Here is a 14,355-nt window from a genome sequence, read left to right as displayed (position 1 = left end):
TTCTTTTCTCATGTGTCTATGCATGAAATCTGCACGATATCTTTGAACTTATCTTGACTGTTGCTTGTTTTTAAATTCATTTAAATTATTTGATTTGTTTCTCTTTATATTTTTTTATGTATTAACGCTTCTTCCACTCCCTGCTGCAATGCTTTTATTTTATATAAAGCCCTTTGAATTGTTTTGTACATGAAATGTGCTATACAAATAAATTTGATTTGATTTGATTTTGATAGTTAAAAGAAACATGAAAAGTTTAGTGCCGTCTGAAAAATAAATAAAATAAAAAGATCTGTGGTCAAACTAAGTTTACCCACTATTTGCGAGTTTTGTGGCGAAAATTTAAGTTTTTGTTTGTTTGTTTTTTTTAAAGAAAAAACAAAAAGAATACCTAAATGTAAAAATGAGAACCAGTTACTTCTCCATTAAACAACCAGGTAGTATCCACATCCGTCCATCCTGCTGCACATCCAAGTTCTCTTGGATTATGCATTCAAGGTAGTTAAAGCAGTGAAAAGGAATCTAAGAGTAAAAGATGGGTGGGTGTTTGAAATATTTTGGAAAAAGAGCAAAGGCTGAATTTCTCTTTGCTCACCGACTGAAACAAAACACCCACTGATGTTTGCTGATAGCTACAGAGATAAACATGAGCAAAGCACTAATAAACTGTAAACACAGGGGCTGATGGGAATACAAGAATGAATGAATTTAAGTAGGGATGATCTGATGTACTTAAACCTTTAGAGAGAAATTGTGGTGTTACAATCCCTGAGAAAGTGGAGCCTGTTGACTCTGATTTCTCCTGACAGGTTTCTGTCCTGCGTGCCCTTAGAGAGAGAGAGAGTGTGTGTGTGTGTGTGTGTGTCTGTGTGTGTGTGTGTGTGTGTGTGTGTGCACTTGTTCGTGTCACTAGCTCTTCTGGTCAATGTTCAGAACATATGTCCTCTGTCTCCATGGTAACATGATACATCACAACCACACATGAATATTCCTGAGCCAAAGAAGGCTGGTGTCTTCGAAACTAAGTATTCGATCAATTTTTATGGTAGATGATTACTGTTTAGAGCCCCTGGTGTGTTACACCTTGCAGGTTTGCCTGCGCTTTACAGTCTCTGGTGGGGCCAGTTAGTTGGGAGAGCTCAAACTGGTCCACAGCTCGTATGGAATAGTTCTTTCTGTAGATGTTGGTCTACTTTACATAACTCTATGCCGGTTGAGAGGAATTTTAGGCCGAGATATAAATGAGTCCTTACAAGAACCTATTTTGTCTGCCCCTCATCTCTGGAAAAAGACGACAACTTTATCGACGCTGTGAGCTTCAGCGTTTCATGCTGTAGATATTCTCTGTATTTGGTGTTCGACAGTAAAATAAATGTTCTTCCCCGGTTTCTGTATTACCAGAATGTGGAGGGAGGTGGATTTGGTTGCACAAAAAGCAATAAGATACAGTATGTGTAAAAATAAATAAATGAAATAAAAATAAATACATAAATAAATAAAAATAATAAAAATAAATAATAATAAATAAAATAAAAAATCCATCAGTCTATTTGCCCTTCCATCCATATAGTTACCACATTTTTTGGCTATCCCAGCTGCTGTTGTGTACACTTTGGACAGCTTGTTGTCAATCACAGGGTTAACATGGATCTGGACCACCACTCGCGCTAATACCTGAAGTCAACTTAGAATTCTGCAATCAACTTATCGTGCATGTTTTTAGACTGTGGGAGAGAAAACCCACTCAGGCCCAAAGACATGCAAACTCCACACATCACTGAGGTCCTGAGGAGCTTTGCCACCGTTAAATAGGCCTTGTTTTAAACGGAAAAGGAGAATTCGGCTTAACTTTTATTTCAGTGAACCACACGTAAGTGGGTGATTTTCAGCTTTGTTAATTATATTAAAAATGTTCTCCATCGTGTTCATATCAACAACAGCAAACAATAGAATTGGGTGATGATCTGCTCCCTCTACTGTAGCCTCCATGAATCATTGCCTAAAAACCTAACACCAAACCTAATATATTGTGGTTTTTATCATTTATTTACCACATAGATCATGCATCATTTAATGTCTTGACTAACATTTATCATTGTATCCACTGTAAGGGTGACTGTTGATTGAATGTGGATAAGCTGCATCATGCTGGCCAACAGCCCTCTGATGCATTCACAACATTTTTGAAGGTCTGGAAGAGCACTTGATGTATATTTGAAGCAGAGGCAGAGTTGCACCAGTGGTGGATTTCAACAAGCTGCAGCACACATCTTCCCAAGACTACAACTCCTACAGTAACCCTATCCAAGTGAAAATCCAGAACAACCAACAGGTCATATCGAATGGAAACCTGGTGTACTGGTCCAGTTTGTTTAGTTCTCTGTTCTATTTGTAATGCAGACGGCTTGTTGCTGCCTCTTTTCCCCGTAGCTGCAGATAAACGCCCCGTCCCTTCCTCACTCGGAAAACATTTTGCTTTTGAAATTGATCGTGAAAAGTTCAGACCAATGAGTGCCTTTGCTTTGTGGTACTCCGAGCCTCATTCAGCTTTATGTGAACTCGGGAGACATTTTATTCTGTCAACTCTAACCTGCTCGTTTAATGGCTGATTTGACAGCTGCTCAGCTTTCATATTCGACAATGTGACTGGGACGCGGCAGAATTGCATTATTGATAGTTTTACTCTGTCCGACGCATTGATTCACAAGTGTTGAAGGGTAGAAACATAAAAGACGAAACACCTTGCACACATAGAGGAATATGACAGGATTATTAAAACTAAAACGACAGTAAATACACGATTAACTCCTGAAGTTACAACTCGAGTTGCTTCATGATCGGCAAAGGAAAGGCAAAACAAAGTTTAGAGTTTGTTCAACATCTCCATTCATTTTAGGCTGTCGTTCTCCAACGACTGTAGCTGCTCCCATGTTTAATGTATTTCTGCTACTGAGAATCAGGTTAATCAGTTGCTCAGTTAAGGTGTTTATAATATCACTGGCAAAACTGTTTGTAGTCACCGGGTATGTATTGCTCATACATATGAATGACGTTGTAAGATCAGTGAGCAAAAAGCTGATTAGAATTTAAATATGGATACGTTTGCTGCTGATTTAATTGAATTTGGATGAAGCTCTCTGCCACTTAACTCTTTCTCCCTCCCTTTCTCCCTCTGACATGCTGCTGTGGAATTAAGAAAAATGCCAAAATCTGCATTTAAATTGGGAGCTACTAATCTGCATATTTCTGATTATTTAATTAATTTGCCTTCTGTTTCCCCGCCACCATTAAGCAGCGACGCCATCCAGTAAAATAGGATGCTCTAAAGGCCGAGTTATACTTCTTTTAACTGCCCTTGCGCTTTCTTCTTGCGCTTGTGTTAATGGCTCGAGACGTTTATGCTAGGGTGACCATACGTCCGTATTTCCCGGGACATGTCCGTATTTCACGGGACGCCCGGGACAGGAAGTGAAATACGGACGTGTCCCGGGAAATACGGACGTATGGTCACCCTAGTTTATGCTTCATTTAGCTTTGCCGGCGCTTGCGTGTGCTGCGCCAGGACAGTAGGTGGAGTAGCAGGTTTTTTCAATGACAAGCCTACTACGATTAAAGGAAATTCACCGCCAGGACCTCTTCTGCAAGTCTCTCTTCTGCAAGTCTCTCTTCGAGTGGATTCATCATAGACATAATATATATAATATATTATGTCTATGGGATTCATGCTTCTTCTTCTTCTTCTTCTTCACTTTCTACCTTGGCGTTTGAAAACAGCAGTCTTTTTTTTTTTTTTTTTTTAACTTTATTAGTAATTCAACAAAATAACAGTTTAAAAAATGTGAGCATAACGCCAAAAAGAAGATAGCCGGGGGGAGTATAGGAATAATAATAATAAGAAGAAGATGACCTTCATAATGCACTTACAAAAAGAAAAAAAACAGCGGTCTTTTATTAGGGGATGAAACCGGAAGATGAACACGTCGCCAGATGTGATGTAGATAGTGGCTTGTGCTCGCGTCCAGAGTGGCTACTCTATAGCTCTGCTCGCTTCTTGCGTCTTGTCTTGCGTGAAGTTTAGAAAATTGAGGTGACACAGGCAAGCACGCAAGGGGGGGGGCTTGCAACCGCGCAAGGGCTTGTGTTTCTTCTTGCGTCTTGCTTTGAGTCTTTTGCGTTACCGACTATAAACCAGGCTTTAGTCAGACAGTTCTGTGTGTGGAACTGATGGGATCAGAGGTGGGAGAGAGGGGAACAGTAACACAGGTAAAATTGTTAAAAGCAAAGATTTCCGAAACTTTCAGCATTTTTTTTATATCTGACCTACGATGAGATGAATCTGATAGAGAGCTCGCCTGCAAACGGAGGGAAGAGTAAAATTGTAAGAGACAGAGAAGAGAGGGCTCCTCATTAGCGCTGGAATGTGGAGACACAGGTTAACTGATCTGTGATCATCACCTCAATATAGAGCCATCTGTCACCTCTCTGCATGCACTTATTATCGTCTCAGGCCTCAACACTGCAGCTGCATTGACTAGAAGCTGTTCTTCAGCACAGAACATACAGAGTTGACATGTTTTCCAAGGTGTAGTAAAAAGTCATTATCCGCCCACTGCACTATTTGTCCCCTAACTTTCATACGGCTGTGTCAAGTCGCAGCTGAAGATAATAGAATAGGCTCATCCAACAGAAGCAGCAGTGTGGAGAGCTTTGCTGAGAGGAAAAGGAAGAAAAGCTGTAGCTGTGTGGTCTGCAAATATGATTTAAAAAGAAGAAAAGGCGGAAGGGAAAGATGTCTTTCTGTAGTACGAGAATCCACTCACTGAAATTAAAGCTGACACTCGTAACATTATCGTAGAACCGATTGGAATCGGTTGAAGTTAAACTTCATTCAAGCATGCCTGTGAAAGGGAACCACTTCTGTGCTTCTCACACTGCGACGGGGAGAAGGAGAGAGGGCAACGGGCCGTTTCCTCGTTGGAGTCGAGGTGGATGAGGTGGAGAAAAAGTTGCAGCTGCAGACGAGAGCGTCCACGTAGTTTAGTGGCTCCAGTCTGACTGCAGCAGTGACCCGCTAATGCAAAAACATTTTTTTGTTTTGTCATTTACAAGTGGAGCGGAAATCATTAGGCAAGGCAAGTTTATTTGTACAGCAGAATTCAACTACAAGTCGATTCAAAGTGCTTTACAGATACATTAAAACAGTAGAAATAATAACTAAATAAAGCATGATTTAAATTTTAAACAAAAAAGAAAATAAGAACAATAGATAAAATCAGGAGTTAAAATGTGATTAAGTTTTGAAACTCGAGCTTCAGATTTGGAGCTTTATTCAAATGCAGCTGAAAATAGGTGTGTCTTCAACCTGGACTTAAACACACTGAGTGTTTAGGAGACGAGTTAAGCCCACGCCACATAAAAAAACCCAAATCTTAAGGATGTATTGTCGCACTGTAGCGGTCACTGTTAACTCTTAACATCTGAGAGCAAGGGGCCTAATGGTGTGTTTAAGGCACACCTTGTTAATTCCATAATCAGCAGCTGGAATTATACACCAAAATCTGCAAGACTTCGAAAACACAGATGGTCATGACTGCTATTTAAAGAGGAAATCTTGTTCCTTCACCTACGCAGATGTATCACATCACAGCACAGTTTTTATCACCCTGCCCAATTATTTACCATAATCTGTAAAAGTACAACCTTAAATATTAACCCAAAAACAAAAAACGTAGAACTATCTGCCAAGAAGAATCCTATAATCCCTAAGCAGAGCTCTACCAGAAGCATCTTATGGAAAAGGCTTCTTTTTCCCGCGCATCAGCATACCAGCAGAGGCCTCGGTATTTGGCTCTCATGCGTGCGGTTGTGTAAATCTTTCTCGGGTTGTTGATTGCTGCCTACGGTGGAAGAGGAGCATGTTTGTCATTCAGACGGTACGCAGCTCCCGAGCCGGATGAGGTCACTATGAAACCCCGCCCTGCATCTCAAGGCCGTAAGCATTGATTTCCTTTAATTGGATGGACAAATGAAAAGATGAATGGGATAGTAATTCTCCCCTGCATTGCTGAGGTCTGTCCTTTAATTTCGTACGCGGGTTGGCCTTCTTCATATTCTTAATTCGGCTTTTCAGGGAACGTGAAAGTCGAGCCCGTTTCGGTGTCGCCTTGTCGGTGGTATTTACCTCAACACTACCGCCCGTGTTTTTGTAAGGTCACGGTGTTTATTTTCTTTCAACATAAACAGAACCTTGTTGTTCTCGTAAAGGTCAGAGATTGTTTCGTTTTTAGGGGGGTGTGAATATGCAAATAAGCACTGATAAGGTCAGCATCTGAATAACGCTGAAGTCGCCCCTGACGTTTCACAACTTTTTCAAGTTTTCCCTTCGCAACAAAGGAGAAACGTGAAGAATCTCATCGGAACTTCGGTGGCTGAAGTTCTGTTCCACTGGATGTTTATCTGTTTTTTCTTTTCTTTTCTCCCCCTGTGATCATGTTTTAGAACAACACGAGCTCCAATCAGAAGCAAACGGGGAGCGGTTTGTAGCAGCGACTCGTTCGCTCAGTCTGTGCTGAGGTGCAGGATGCTGTGGCCATCACTGCCGGAACGTCTGAGCGTCTGAATTTCATAAACGTAATAATTAAATCGGCCATGCACCGATGTTACTGTTCCAGCTGTCAGTCAGTCGAAGAGTAGCGACATCCCCATTCAGCCGGCTCCTGTGACGACACAGTCGGTATGTTGTTCAATTGTTTTTAACTTCGGCTTTCCTCGCAACCTGTTTCCCTAGAATCAGCTTTTAGAAAGATACAGAAAGATCCCTTCAAAACCAAAAGAGATTACCGGGTATATGTTTCTTTTTGCACAGATCAGACGCAGAAACACGGGGCATGTGCCCGTGAGAGAGAGAGAGAGAGATATATATATCTCACTGTGTTTCCGCGTATATATCCCTATATTAGGGCTATATTAACTTGTTAATTATTTAACGCCAATAAATATTTTATTAACGCTGTTTTTTTAAAAATTTAATTTATTTTATTTTGTAAAAGTCTGTTGCTGCCTGCTGCGGAACCGGAAAAGAAAGTAATCGGCGGATCCACCAAACATGGATAAGGGTACAGAACTTTTACTCGGCCGTTTTCATTTTAAAGTTCTTCCAGACGGCGGAGTCGACAGAACCAAAGTCATCTGGAAACACTGCCAAGTTGAATTGTCTTCTCACCGTAGTAGTTCCAGTCTAAAATATCACTTAAAGGCAAAACACACAACTGATAGCAGCAAGTCATTCAAGGAAACAGACAGTGGAGCGAGGCTTCTACATAAAAACTACATAAAAATGCTGATGTTAAAAGTGTGTTTGCACAATAAATGTTATGGCACTTTCATTCATATGGCAGTACATTTAAAATAAAACTAAATGCTAAAAGCTATACACTACTTTTGGATTCATTTTTGGATTTTGCGTACAAATGCGATTAATCGTGATTAATCAGGGAAATCACGTGATTAATTAGATAAAAAAATTTAATTGTTGCCCAGCCCAAATATATATATATATATATATATATATACACACACACACATACACACACACACACATTATTTTTTGGTTCGAATACGATTGAAACAAAACCAACTCTTTAAACCTTTTCAAATCTCTGGGATATAACGGTCATCGGGACATAACGACATATTTGGCATTTGTAACAAGCCGAAGAGGTCAAACTGAAAATTATTTTTATCGAGGAAATGGAGTGAAAATGTGTTTAATGTGTATTCTCTTTGGCAAATGAACCAAACACAAACGTCTGGTTGCATTCCGTGTTTTAAGCTGATCTTTGCAAAGTGTCTGCGAAAGGCTCAGATTGCTTCTTTGGTTGGTGTGTTGTTGTTTTTTTTTTTGTCTCCTGTAGAGAAACAATCGTGTTCGATTTAAGGGAATTTTGCATCAGAGCAGACATTAAAACAGCAGCACAAACACAGACGTTTGGGGTTTGGAGACAGTAGGCGGTGACCCATATCTTTGTAAGGCACATTACTTTGTTTAATACCGTGTTTATGTTAAGGGGGTCAAGTCTCCGGACCCCCATCCCACAACTCTCTCTTATTAGACTGTCGTGGTCAGTTTTGTCCGGGGTGTCTTTCTAAACCTATTTGTGGTTATAAATCCAATAAGTGGGAGTGTTCAGCATTTTCACCTCGGTGCTGAACTTCCTCTCTCAGGAAAATGTGCAATTAAAGCAACGAGGCAGCGGCAGCTTCACTCACTGTTACAAAGAGGATCAAAAGTTCACCGACGCTTACCTCGACACTTTGATTATTATTTACCTCAAATCCGTGTGAAAGAAACAATCGAAGAATCGCTACGATTGTCAGACTCTCGCATCTGAACAGTTATTAGATAATATCAGACGCCTCCGGTTCCCAGAGGATTGATCCTAATGCCTCTGGTGATCCTCTGAGTCCCTCTGAAGCCCCATTATCAGGTCTGAATTCAGTTTGATCAATACAAGCGTTACGGCTCAGTGGATGATACTGCCTGAGCTGCTGGTCAGTCACTCTGCTGCTGTTTTCCAGACTGAAATAACTTCAACTGTGGGATGAATTACAGTTCAGGCTCCCAGAACTTTGATTTTTGGAACCTAATAAGTCCTAATAAGCCCGATGAGATTCTTCTCAGCTTCTCGGCTGTACTTTGTGTTTAGATCTTAATTAGTGACGCTTGGTGTCGGGGAGATTGCGTCAAAGCGTTATCATTATTAGCAAGTTGGTGCTCTGAGTTTTAACATTCAGCACAAGGCACCGCTGTGCCTGAGTGCGGCCTCACGGAGCCCCGTACCATAGATGGAGACGCTCGTCTGTAAATGAGCACACAAGCTGAATCAGTGGCTGATAATCCAATTAGAAGCAGAAGTTTTAAACGACTGAACATTTAAAGAAGCAAATTGCTTTTTTTTTGCTTTTTTTCTTTATTTTTTAAATCTACAGCTAGTGTACCTTAAACACTGAGCTTCCTTTAAATGAAAAGCTTAATTGTGGTGTACAGTGTGAAGTGTTTGTTCAAACAGTAGATACTTCCCTCTTCTTTTACAGTTAAATTGTTCTTTCTTTGCGTTTATGTGTTGTTGCATCTCAGAAACGGAGCATCGCCGCCTCAGTTCTGTCTCTATAGCCGTATGCAAATCTGCAGAGCCTTTGTTTAGCCGTCCGCGTGTGTATGCATGCACGTTTGCCCACTTGAAATCAAATTTTGCGTGGGAGCGTCGGCGTTTCACCAGACTGTTTCCCGTTCCAGCTGACTGTGGGGTTCCTCACAGTCGGCTCGGCTCCCATAGGCTCGCATCAAGCAGTCCACTGTGTGTTGCACACACCCACTCGTACACTCAGTCTGTTCTGAGGACAGATTTCAGCGTTAAGGTGTTTCAGGCACTGAGATCTCCATGGTAACTAGTTGTAGTGTTTTTTTTTTTTTGCTTTGATGTATGTGTTCCATGTTCCCGACGCCCCGGCACTCTCTGGAGCCTTCTGCACACTTGTTTGTTTGTGCACCTGTGATGAGAGTGGTGAGCCTGAGGATACGGTATAGCTTTCAGCCGGCCACCCGGGGGAAAAGCACAGCGGGGATTGTCAGGGATGTAGAGCCAAAGAGTGAGCTGTGAGATGGAAAAAGTGGGAAGTTGTCAAGAGAAGTGGAGTTGACTAGAAAAGACTTTGAATTGCCTCACTGCGGCATTCAGGCCAGTGTATTAAAGATTCATTTAGGATAAAACAAGAGCTCGTGGAAAGGATTAATGACTGAAGAGCTGACACAAGCCATGTTGTGAGGTGTCCTGACAGCGAAGTGCTTTGTAGATGCCTGCGTGTTTTAAGCCGGGTTGGACGGAGAACTAACGAAAGGCACGCAAAAGAAGAAGAATTTGAAAGTAAACCGCATACTACATACTACATACTACATACTACATACTGCATACTCATCGATCAGACAGTATGCAGAGCGTTTACCCACAATGCATTTCGCTCCTGCCCGAGCCGAAATCAGCCGGCCTGAAGCTTATTTCGCTTAAGCTCTAAACTCTGTAAACTTTAGCAACATTTTAAACATTTTCAGGGGAGAAAGTAGTCGTTTAGATCCCCAACGTGTTGAAAACCTGACAAAATACCGGCTGTTTACAATATTGTTCCGACGAATTCGGCACTACTAAAGCTAGCCGCAGTGAGCAACGCACTTCCTGTTATTTTCACAAAATAAAATACCCGTTGCCTTTTATCATAGGGAAAGCCATTACGATACAATTGGTGCTTTTGTTTTGAAAACAGGAAGTGAACCTACCCTCGTTGTAGCTAGCTTGAAACTGCCGTTTTGACAGGAAATGACGATCGGCGACGTCACGTTACGTTGCATCTTGGGTAGTTTGAGTATGAGTAGTAACCAACATTTCAGAGAATCTAGTATGCATCCGGAACTTCTCGCTTACTAACTCAAAAAGTTAGTATGAGTAGTAGGAGAAGTAGGCGGTTTCGAACACAGCCATGGAAGCCCAACACTGGATTGACCCGATGTAACCTCCACAGAACCCTTCGAACTTAAAACCCAATTCAGGGTTCCTGTGTCTGTTTGTCCAGGAAGGTGGACAACATCGAGTCCTCCCTGTCTATGTCCCTATATGGACATCCACACTCTCTCTGAAAAGACCCGTGATTGGTTAGTCTCCCGTCACAGGTTCATATACTCTAAAGCCTAAAGATATATGCCATGTTATGATTTAAAAAAAATTATTTTTTAACTAAAGTGTTTCTCCATCACATCTGCGTGTGCTGGTTCTGTTACACTTTGCACAGTTTAAAATGTAGGGTGCACATATGTGGGTATTGTCCAAATATCTATCAAAAGAGTTCTTGCTCATCTTTACGAGTTGCTTTAATGATGGATGATGGATCCATACACCTAACCCCCGAGGAAGCGGCTCCTCTTGCCTTTTATCTTTATTTTAATTTAGAAAAATCTTGCTGCAAATGAGTCTGTTTTAAGGTGCTTACCACGTAACCGCAACAAATCCGGCTCGAGGCTTCAGTCGCATGTCATCCTCTCCCTCTCTCCTTAATTTCCCGTCTCTGTCCAGTTGACTGTACACAAGAAAAGGAAAAAAAAAAAGAAGACAAAGGACCAATGAAAAGAAAAGAAAGGAATGAAGAGAAGAAAATTCGCCTCGAAGGTGAAAGGGACGAACAGTTGACTAACAGAGTTATAGCTTTAACGGCACCCTTTTCTGATATTAAGAACATGCATTCTGTTGATTGTCTGCAGAAAAAGAAATGGATAAATATATCATTCATTCTTTGTATAATAAATTGATTGTACCTTTAATTAATCTTCTTGTCAGTGATCAGGTGATTTTCTGGTATGTAATTAAATTTCTGCCGGCTGAAATCCTCTAAAGTGAAACTCTGTTGACGTCTTTGATTGTAAACCTGTGGAGGTTAATTTTTGTACAATTAGCAAAAAAAAACAAAAAAATACAGAGAATTGTTCTGTGCCTCTTAAGCACTTTCTACATGTTTCCATTTTCAGTGAAGCATTGTGCAGTCAGCTAGTAAATGCCATTAGTTCAGGAATCCTGTCCTCTCAGCCATTAGAGATTTGTGACGGTTCACAGCCGAGTTCTGCCTTTCAAGGTCCTGTAACTGAAGTCTTGGTCACTTTTCAAGTGACAATGCAGAGCAAATTTTAAAATAATCTCTTTTTTTTTACTCAAAATCACTCTCGGTGGGTAAACATTTACAGAGTTGGAGTAAAAGCGTTCATGTGGGGATTTAAATAGTGGCGTATTGGTGCTTTCTGGGCTCATCTTCTCTCCTTGCTTCTCTGTGGGTTCTGGTCCTGTGTTGCTTATTAAATTACCTTCCTCAGTATTCTCCCGGGGCCCACTGTTATAAAATAAAAGGTGTGTGTCTCTGACATACACCCAATCAGGACATTTCTCGGATGTCTCAATCTCTACCCGGTTTGTCGTGGGACTCTGCTCCTCCCTCCCTTCTTCCCTCCCTACTTTGCTTTAATTACTTTATCCCCTATTTCCCTCATCCCTTCCTCCTTCACTCCATCGCCCCGAGCTGCTCCTCGTTCCTTTTAATTAATCCACGCAGATTTAGACACCCTCGCCCTGCTGTGATTGTGTACACACACAGATGCGCGTTTTAACAGTTTCCCACCGAAGACGCGAGCAACTCGAAGTGAACCAGCTTCCCTCGGAAAGTTTTTTCCTCCGGAAAAGGATGGAATTGCTCAATGTCATGTGCTGTCTTCTGATTCAGGGATCCAACGGGAGCATGCAGCTCATGGAAACGGAGTTCTCCAAAACCCTGGGAGAAATGGTGGCCCTTCATCTGCATCACCAGAAGAGCATCCCGGCCTTCCTCTCTGCCGTGACCCTCGACCTCTTCAGCCGACAAACCACCATCTGAAGTGCAGGTGGACAGATTTAACGTGGCGGTAGTTTTCTTCCTGATTTCCTTTTTTTTTTTTTTTTTTTAGAAGTTTGAAACATGCACAACCTGTACTATGTGCAGCAGAACAAATGTATGTGTGATTCTCTGGATCCATCTTTCTGCCTTTTGTTATCTCTCTCCAGGCAGAGCATCATATAAAAGCTTTTATGCTGTGAAAGAAATCCAATTTGTACACGAATAGAGGATTTTCTGCCTTTATCTCGTTTGGGTCTTGGTGTAATCTGTCCTCACGTTTTTTTTCTGGCCACTTGTATTAGAGGATCCAATAAGGGAGAAGTGAAACATTTCAGAGTCAACCAAACTTTTCTCTCACATTTGAAATGCAAGCTGGGAGGGGGGGGGGATCAATATTTGATCTGCAGTAAACCTGCCAAATTCAAGGTTCACAGTATTTAATCTCAAGCAGTGCCATGTGTTCAGATGGGGATTTTTTTTGTCTCTGTTACCAAAGCCGGTTTGCCCTGCTGCCTTCAGTAAGCCAGTTATTTCGTTTTTTTTTTCTATAACTATACAAATAATTATGGCACAAAACCATGCGTGAAGTCATTATTAAAGAATCATGGAGAAGTGGAATGCCGCCTTTTTAAAGAATCCGACTGGCTTACTGTGAGTTTAACTCTAAACAGAAGAGAAGAACCACCAGCCAAGAATGAATCCAAACACGTCAGTTTCACCGTGTGATATCGGGTCAGAACGGCAGGCTGGTGTACTGCTGTGTTTGATCACCTTCTGTGGGAATCTTACACGTTCTCTCTGGATGCTCCAGTTAAATACAACGGATAGACGTCGGTTTAACTGTTGCACGCTGTCTGTAGGCGCGAGTGTTTCAGCCAGGGGGCCCAAAGTCAGGGGGCAGCCCAAAGTCAGGGGGCAGCCCAAAGTCAGGGGGCAGCCCAAAGTCAGCTAGTTGGGCTCTGGATTGTTTTCAGTTTCATTATCATTACTTTTAATGATGATAATAAAAGGTTTTTATTGTATATCTGCTATATATAGAAACAAAAGGAAGTGAGTCACGATTGAAGCCACTTATTACAGCCATAATATAGAAACTCCAGCTGGTGCAGCCATATGTCTCATGAGAAAACATTTTCCTGTGCAGTACATGCCACATATTGTCCTTGTTTTTCTTCTTCTTCTTTTTTTTTTTTTCCATTTTTATCTCGCAGATCATCTTCTGCGCAGGTTCCAGCCATCAGGATGTCACACTGTTCAACATATGATAAAACATTCCTGTTTGGGGTGTGTTTGACTTTGACTTCATGTGATTCACATGCGTGACTGTACTCTCTCTGTCTTTGAATTTGAAAATGCAAATGGTGATCAATAAAACTGCTGAAAATTTTCCGCGACTCACAATTATTTCCCGCGACGGTGAAATGCTGCGACTCACCTGTTGTGGCTCCAACCACAGGAGGAGCCCTTGACCCTCGGTGCTGCCATTTGAGGTGTGATGAAAGTAATGAAACTCTGGACACCGACGGGACTCCTCGGCCAGGCTTTTCCCTGTGAGCATAATCTGCCTGAAAGTTTGGCACCATGTCGTCACAGAGCGGCAGGCGAGCAGGGAAATCCTTCCCTTTATTAAGTTATTTAAGCTAAAGAAAAATCTTGCTGCCCTTCCCATCCAAAAAAAAAAAAATCATTTTAATGGAGTTTGGGTTGTAGACAGCAGTTTTGTGACGAGGGAGCTAAGCTAGAAGCTAATTAGAGCAAGGGCAAAGAAAGAGCACATTTTCCCAGTTCGGGTGGGGTTTTTTTTTATGTTTCAGAGAGGACTTGATGCACAGTAGAGGAAATGCAACTCCACCATTACCCTTTAGATGTAGTTGATGTCTTCTTTAAAGCAGT

General features: G+C 41.5%; 1 protein-coding gene across 2 annotated transcripts in view; it reads left to right on the top strand.

The window, feature by feature from the left end:
• Window positions 1-13,849, top strand: part of mad1l1 (mitotic arrest deficient 1 like 1) — a 68,517-nt gene extending 54,668 nt beyond the window's left edge. For both annotated transcript variants that reach the window (XM_075464071.1, XM_075464070.1), the window contains exon 18: window positions 12,313-13,849. In XM_075464071.1, coding sequence (XP_075320186.1) covers window positions 12,313-12,462 — 150 coding nt within the window. In that variant the 3' untranslated portion in view covers window positions 12,463-13,849. The remainder of the gene's footprint in view (window positions 1-12,312) is intronic.
• Window positions 13,850-14,355: the final 506 nt, after the last annotated feature.

Source organism: Odontesthes bonariensis, chromosome 4 (genome assembly GCF_027942865.1).
Source record: "Odontesthes bonariensis isolate fOdoBon6 chromosome 4, fOdoBon6.hap1, whole genome shotgun sequence".
NCBI lineage: Eukaryota > Metazoa > Chordata > Actinopteri > Atheriniformes > Atherinopsidae > Odontesthes > Odontesthes bonariensis.
This window is presented reverse-complemented; position numbering and strand designations above follow the sequence as displayed.